At 29.2% G+C, this 8,614-nt stretch overlaps 1 protein-coding gene across 1 annotated transcript; it reads right to left on the bottom strand.

Annotated features, from left to right (window-relative positions):
• Positions 1-6,198: 6,198 nt before the first annotated feature.
• LOC140183195 (ATP-dependent DNA helicase PIF1-like) lies at positions 6,199-7,910 on the bottom strand. The gene is made up of 3 exons (XM_072231218.1): positions 7,584-7,910; positions 7,229-7,279; positions 6,199-6,213 (listed from the first exon to the last, which is right to left on the bottom strand). The coding sequence occupies exons 1-3, from the start codon at positions 7,908-7,910 to the stop codon at positions 6,199-6,201; spliced, it is 393 nt and encodes a 130-aa protein (XP_072087319.1).
• Between the last annotated feature and the right edge of the window lie 704 nt (positions 7,911-8,614).

Below are 8,614 nucleotides of genomic sequence, written 5' to 3' on the forward strand. Positions count from 1 at the left end.
TAAAAAAATATGGCATAAGAAAATTTTAGAATCTAATCAAGTTATATAAAAACCTCTATAAGATCCCTAATCTCAGAAATTGGTTTGTACGGAGTCTTATTCAAAGAATCATCTTCCTCTGAATATGGAGCTCTTTTCTCAATGCGTGCAACCCGTGTTGGTGTCCCTGTCTCAATAGCCATTATCCTTTATTCACACAAAATAAAATTTGCGTTAGAATATTGAAGATGCAATCATACACAGCTAAACATACAATATAACTGTAATTTTAATAAACCAACAAAAAGTCTAACCTTTGTCTGAATTTTTTAACCTTTTTCCAAATCAGCATTGATCATCAACACAGAGTTATATGTTGTATTTGAGACTCCCATTTTTGCATGCATTACACAAAGAGTAATAACATTAGACCTTCAAAATGAAGACCACTTTACCAAATTATTTTCAAATGAGCCAAAACTAATAGTACACCAACAGAGGCAAAAACATAACGAAGAGGAGGACAAAAGTGTAAGATGAAGAAAGAAAAACCAAACGAATAGATGTTCCGGAATGTCGAAAGGGCGCACGCGGAGACGGAGCGGTAAGACGCAATGACAGCGGTTCTAGAATGGGGCGGCGATGGCAAGCTCACGCGATGGGCTTCTGCTTCAAGTAATTGATTAGCCGCTAGATTTCTCATAGTAAGTTAGGGGAATTGCTACCCAATAATGTGACTTTTCAAGGGAGGATGGGAAGGTAGAATTATGAGGGTATGTGAGGGAATTGAATCACTGAATGGCTAAATTAGAGAGTGTTTGCTTCGTTTATGATTGGGGTTGGGTGGGTTAGCGAGTTTTTGGGGTAAATAGAATCTAGTTGGATTGTGTCCCGTATAAGAAAAAAAAAACAAAAAGAGCTGTATAGATATATTTTTTGTAATATTTATTTATGTTAATTTTTATTTTTTTTCATAGGCTACTGCTACTTTTAAAATATCTATTTAATACATCATATGTTAATATTAATAGTATTTCTTAAAAAGATATTTTTAAAAATAATTATAACATGATTATAAATATAATAAAAATAAATATGTCAATTAGAAGGTTAAATCAATATGCCTACCAATGCCTTTGTTGAATTTTGCAAACTGGATAATTAGTATGTATTCGATTGCTTGGTGATCATGTAGATAATTGAGTAGTTGAGTTACAAATTGATCCCACAGTGTGCATCTAATTTTTTCCTCATTTCTAAATAAAAGCGAAAATTAAGAGAAATAGGTAATAATATATAATAAAAAAAGATTTTGCATATGAATAGATAATTATTACAAAACAAATTATAATTGTGAAATTTTAAATCTTCAAATACTGCAAATCATGGAGATCAACCACAATGTAATGGCCATTTTTTCCTGCTTTTGACCATGACATAAGTTCTCCTTTTCCAGTCAAGAGTCCAATAACATCTATTTAAAAAAAACGAATTAAAAGCATGAAATTAAAGACAAATAAATGAACAACACAATAATAATAATAATACAAATTAACTACGTACCAAATAAGTTAGATTTTTCATTTGTTTGTCTCAATATATCAGTATGATCGAGAAAATTAAAATGATTTTTAGGAATGTTACGATCATCGATCGTATTTACTATACGTGACTCTTTCTTAAAAGTTATTCTACACACATGTGTAGTCAGAAGATAAATTCCGCTTGATTCCTCAATCAGAAAATTTGAGAAGACATAAACCTTCCCCTCGATCAAATCATTCTCAAACATTTTTGCCAAATAATTCTTGATTGAACAATGAATTTTATCACACTGTAAAACAAATTAAAAATGAAGACTATTAGCACTTATAACTCTATTAAATCGCACTATCGTTGATTCGTCCAAGGGTTTACTTATCAAATAAATTTAACATATGAACAAAAAATATCTATAAACTGGAAAAATGGGTGGAAAAATGCCGGTTAAGAATTTCTTATAAAAACAGTATTGCAAGTACAGTCTTAACCGACGAAATTTCCACTATCAATTTAAATTGTGTCACAATTAATAAAAAGAAATAACCGGGAGTAGAATCTCGTGTCGTTTCCCTAAGAGTTGACACAATGTGCAATTTATTGGCTAGGATTTTTCTGAGTAATTTTAGAATTGGAGAATGGAAAAATAAATAGCTAGAAATTAAAACAATAAATATTAACAAGAGGTGTTATGTATTTGAAATTAAAAGCCTTGGTCAGGGAAGAAAATTGGGATTTCTATCCTTGTCTTTTCCAAGTAGAATAGTAAATGTTCATTGCTTTCACTTAGTTATTCTCTAACAATTGAAGGAAAGTCAAGTGGCTTCACTAACTCTAGCTCACAAGTCCTAGTCACTTTGTGGGGGAGGACTAGAGTTGGTGAGAATTGAGTTAGCCAGCAATTTTCAATTACAGATAATACTTGAGTATCACAAGTCAAGGAATCCCAATTAATCAACCCCTAAGCCAAGTTGAAATGTCTACTCCATTAACATGAATGCCATTTTCATAAAACTATAATAGGAGTAAAAAAAGATATGATAATTATGAAAAATTAATTAAATTAAAATTAGCACGAACAATAATTAAAATGACTCAAACAAGCAATAAAAATAAATATAAAAATACTTCAATGCATTAATAAAATTAAAAAATAACAAGATCCAAACATGAACTCAAAGCAATTAAATGGAAAAGCGTAATTGAGTTATAAGAGAAGCAAACTATAAGGATGATGACTTCAATTGAAGGTAGTAGCAGCTCTCTCAAAATCCAATTCAAAAGCAAAACTAAGAACATCAAAATCTTAGAGAAAAGTCGGTGTTTTTCTCTCTAGAATTCAAAACTAAAACTAAAACTAAAGTGAAAAGTGTAAGTGTGTCAGTCACAGCTCCATCCCTGCCTCTAGTCTGTATTTTCGGGCTTAGATCTGGGTCCAAATCAGCCCAGAAATCACCCCCAACGAGTTCTGCTAAGTACAGCACATAATGCTCTGTCACGCGTATGCGTCGGCCACGCGTACGCGTCACTGAACGACGCTCCTGGTCACGCGCACGCGTCAGCCATGCGTGCGCCTCGCTCCTCGCTTCTCAAATCTTCAATTTCTTGTGCTCTTTCCACTTTGACATGCTTCATCTTCATCCTTTAAGTCATCTATGCCCTGTAAACCTGAAAACACTTAATAAACACATCACGACATTGAATGGGAATAAAGGAGAATTAAAAATTAAAAATTTTAAGACCTAGGAAACATGTTTTCAATCATAGCACAATATTGGGAATAAAACTTAAAAACATGTTATTTACATGAATAAGTGTGAGAATAATTGATAAAACCCCCTCAATTCAGTCTCAAATATATCATAAAATAATGGTTCATCAGTATGTTTGATAATTTAGTTTTCATGTTAGTACACATATTGAAATGGCTTAAAATTTAAAAAGAATTGAAATGATGGTTTATTTCAATATTTATTTTTGAAACACAGATAAATAAATTAAATAAACACTATTTTGATACTAACATTTTGTAGCATTGAAGAAATACGTTTTTTCTTTAGTTTGTTAATAGAGAAATAAAATAAATGCACAATTAATTAATTATAATTAAATTTTTATATAGATTTTACAAGTATTTCGTATATAAATAGTATTTTCGTATGGATGGATTTTGTATATAAATTTTTAAATTTTCTTCTAATAAAATAAGTTTTAGAAAATAAATAAATTTAATAACTTTATAAATAAGTAATCTTTAAATAATATTAGTCAATTTTAATATTGATTTTGTTCATATAATAACAACCTATTTTCTTAATTTTATTTTTTAATTTAAATTGATTTATTTTATACATTTTACATGTTAAATAACTTAGAATATTTTATTTTTTAAAATTTATTTTTCATTTTAATATTAAATTTATAATTTTTAAGAATTAAAATATAAAATTAATTTTTAAACTCAATAGAAAAGTGGTATAATCTATTGAGTCGCTAATAAAAAGATAAAGCCAATTAAGTGTGTTACATATCTAATTAATTCGTTTAAAAAACTAATAACAAAAATAGAAGAATTAGTATTGATTATTTTCCACACAATACATTTGTTTGTCAAAACTGTTTTTTACATGATATATAGTTAAATATTTTAAGTAATCTCATATATATACTCATATGTATTATAAGGTAGGTTATGGAGTTAAATCTAAATTTGGCCCTGAAATTTAGCCCGATACTCAAAATGATCCTATATATATATATATATATATATATATATATATATTTTATTACTGACTAAATTTGAACCAAATAGAAAATAAAGCCAAATATTCATGTTTACTTTTATCATATGTCGAGGATATTATAATTGCTCTTGCAAAAGAAAAATAGATTTAATAAAAAAATGCATATAAAAATATTGATATAATTTTTAACAAATTTTTTATTGAAATATGTTAATTTACTATATTTAAAATATAGTATTTAGAATAATTATATTATTTTAATTAATATATATAATTTAAAAGAACATTTAAAATTTATTATTTTGTATTAAAAGTATTAATAAAAATAATTTATTAGTTTTTCTTAAAATGACATTTTCTTTTCTTTTTCATAGAAGAAAGAAGTACTCCTAATTATATATTAAAGGAATATTTTCAAGTATACCGGTACATCGGTATTTCAGTAATTTTTTAACAGTTGATCTTAATTATAAAAAATATATATAATATATATAATTAAGATCAACGGTTAAAATTTACTGAAATACCAGTGTACTGTTATACTTGAAAGTTTTCCTATATTAAATAGAATAATTATTTAATTTTATATCTGTAATATTTTATATTAATTAGCTTCAAATTTTAATAACTTTTGGAATAAATTAATAACAATGTAATGCGAATAATTGTTTAAATATAATTTCATTTTAATTTTTGATTCTGTTACCCACTTACATGAACGTTGAAAATAATCTGAAATAAAAAAGAATGGACTTGTTTGTAACTGCCATGTATTCTATTAACTGCGTGCGCTTCGTGTATCTGTCGCTCGCTCTTAGTGGGCAGCATCATAACTCTGCATACATAAGAACCCGTGAAAAATATTTTCATTCCCGTTGATAATTGACTATTACCCTCTTAAAAATGAAAGTGGACAATAATACCTCCAAGTGTGTTGATAAGAGCATCAATGATAACCAATCTTGTCAGGTTGAAACCCTCCAGGTGAGATGTGTTTCAATCTAAGTGTATTTGTTATGCACGATTGCAACTAAATATTCTTTAATATTCATATACTGTTTTGCAACATTAAAATAACTGACCTTGAGAGATTGTGCAACAATATGAAGGGAGAGGTGGCCATTCTTCAAGTTGCAGTATTGGACCTTGGAGACCGCCCAGCAACTTCTGATCAAATGCCACCATTGCATGTTCCAGCTGATGCGGTCAAAGGGAAGGAAGTACTTGAGAAAGACTATACAAATGTAGAAGAAGACACTGATGTCATTCTTGGTGGAAGCGATCCTGAAAATACTGGTACTCCCCTGTATGGAAAATATCAAAAGATAACTATTATCAACCTGGACAAAGAAATGATAGCACAATCAAAAAATGTCAACTATACTCGTACCTATCTTCGTGAAAAGGTATATCCTTATATTAGCTACTTGTTTTCATTTGCAGCATTCGTATATTTTAGTTACTAATTTTTTAATTATTTTTTTTATTAAATTTGTATAGGCGAAAAAAGCATCCAAAGCTGCCTTGAACTTGTCACCCAAAGGTCACAACTCAAGTGAAAATTTCTGTTCTGGGCGAAGGAGGGGCAGACCAAAGGGATCCAATGGACCTAGAATACTATCATCTGAAATTGGTTGTGTACTCCCAGTTGAAAAGAAGTCTAAATTCTGTCCAACTAAGGAAATGCAGTTGACACTACAAGAATGTCAAATATCACTTTATGTATTTGGCCACAACTTATATGAAGGGTAAAAACATTGAGTTAGCTACTTAACAAAAATAAAACTTATAAATATAAATAAATTAATTATTGATGTCGAATATTTATTTCTGTGTCTTTTGTATTTGTAAGTTTTTACACAAGTACAACTTTGTTGTATCTACATAGGGAGACTCTATTCAAAAATAAAAATATTGAGATGAGTTGAGCAAATTTTCAGTGTCTCATTCCCTGCAATGAAGTACACTCAAATGTAAGTAAATACTATAACTTTTATTAGGTTTGTGAAGAATATGCTTTAGTTATTAACATGTTCATTTCCATGTAGATTTTAATGTTGACTGCCCTTAAAACAACAATGGCATAACGTATTGATGATCCCTTTGAAGATATGTCCAACAAAATAACAACTTGGTCTCTACCACCACAATTTGGGGTAAAAAATTTCGATAACAGACCCTCAAAAAATATGTAGTCTCAATGAAACTAATGATTTATAATAAAAAAAAATTAGGTTGATGCCTTTAACCCAAATATGCTACGTCAAGAGTTGTATGAAAAGTACAAAAAACATCTGGATGCCGAAGTCTTCTGCGTTAGAATATGTTTTTTATTTTCACCCACTCTCTATTTGAATTTTTCATATTTTTTTAGTTTAATTGTCCATGAATCATGTCCACACAGATATATGTTCCATTCATTGACGACATTTTTCACTGGTTCTTGATGGTAATATCCATTGACGAGGGGAAGGTCTACAAACTTGATTCATATCCAAACCCAAAGCGAGATATCTCAAAAAAATTTGTCATGAGATAGATGGTGATATATTGAATCTTCCTAGTGTATTTTTAATTGTTGATAGCATAGTAAATTATATATTTTTAAACAAGTGTAATAACCCGTACCATGCACGTGATAAGTTTGAAATTATAATTTTAAGCTATTGTGTTAAAATTAATTTTAATTATGATAATTTAATTAATAAAAAAATAACTTGTATGCATTTATTTTCTTTTCTTAATATAGTGTTAATTGTATTAACTATAAAATAGTTATTTAATCTACTTTTTTTTCAATAAATCAGACATATATATTCAATATGCCATAAATAATCTAGTAATACTTAAATCCACTAACAAAGTTTTATATGTTGGTTTGTTGTGAAGTAAGAATATATCAAAATCAGCTCAAAATGAAGAACAAATTAATAGAGAATCCTAATGTAGAAAGTTCTACAACAAACAATAAATAATTTAAACCTACTAAATAACAATTCGACGCTATCCTTTGATACCTGCAAAATATATACATGAAATAACACTGTATCACTGTTAGTATATAAAATTATATGATTATCGTAATTATAAAATTGTTTATTAGGAGAATAAAATAATACATATTTTTTATGATAATTTTAATATTCTCAAGCTATTAATGTACAATAAGAATGCATTATCCATTAGCTCCTAGAATTGCTAAATTTTTTTAATTGATAGTAATAAATTTTAATAAATAAATAGATTTAAGTAAGACATTTTGTTATTACCCTTTCATTATAGGCTCTCGAAAATTTATCTCTCAAAAATTTATCTATATACCACATTCATCGTGCAATTATCTTTTAAGTGTCCATGATCTTGCAACAGTACTCGCAGACCATCTTTACTCGTTACCCTTGATAACGCAACATACAATTGACCATGGGTGAAAACTGGCCTTCGAAGGTAAATTCCAACTTTCGATAGAGTTTGTCCCTGGGACTTATTTATTGTCATTGCAAATGACATGATAATTGGGAATTGTCTTCTTTGAAACCTAACCGGTAATGTTTCATTATTTGGAATTAGATTCAGTCTTGGGATAAGAATAATACTTCCAGCTTTGTTACCGGTTAAAGTCTTGCATTCTATCACATGATTTCTCATTCTTCTAACTTGAATTCTCGTTCCATTTTACAAACCATTAGTTTGGTCTATATTCCGCAACAACATAATAGGAGCGCCAACCTTCACAACCAACTTGTGTGGCGGTAGACCTGAACAATTTATTCCATTTAGATTCGCCGGCGAGAAAGCATCTAACAAAAATTCCATATTTTCCTCCTCAGCACACACAGAGTCTGAACTTAAGTAGTCTCTTTCTTGTCCAGGTAACCCTGCAGTCATCTTGTTGTTGACATCAATGACACAATCCAGAGTTGGTGCAAGAATTGCTCTATCCTTGAAATAATTTTCAACGGATAAATTGGATAACATATCTAGATACACAAAATCAATGAGGTCATCCAAAGATGTCTCAGTGTTCTTAACCAAAATGTCAGATGGTATATGAACGATTGATTCACCATCTGTTGTATCACCAGCCAAACCATCACCAATTTTGAGTAGCCATTCTGCAAAATTTCTGAGTTATTGTATGTTGTTATTTTCACGTAGTGACAATCTCATGTTTTTTGTAAGCTTTAAAACCTTACAGTTATGCCACAAATATGAAGAATTAATAGAAGACTGAATTATATCTTGCCTTGAGCCTCTAGGAATCATAGGTAAAATTTGTCTAAAATCTCCTCCGAGAACAACAACTTTACCTCCAAATGGCAAATGAGCATTATACGAATCTGAGCACCTTA

Source organism: Arachis hypogaea, chromosome 20 (genome assembly GCF_003086295.3).
Source record: "Arachis hypogaea cultivar Tifrunner chromosome 20, arahy.Tifrunner.gnm2.J5K5, whole genome shotgun sequence".
Classification (NCBI taxonomy): domain Eukaryota; kingdom Viridiplantae; phylum Streptophyta; class Magnoliopsida; order Fabales; family Fabaceae; genus Arachis; species Arachis hypogaea.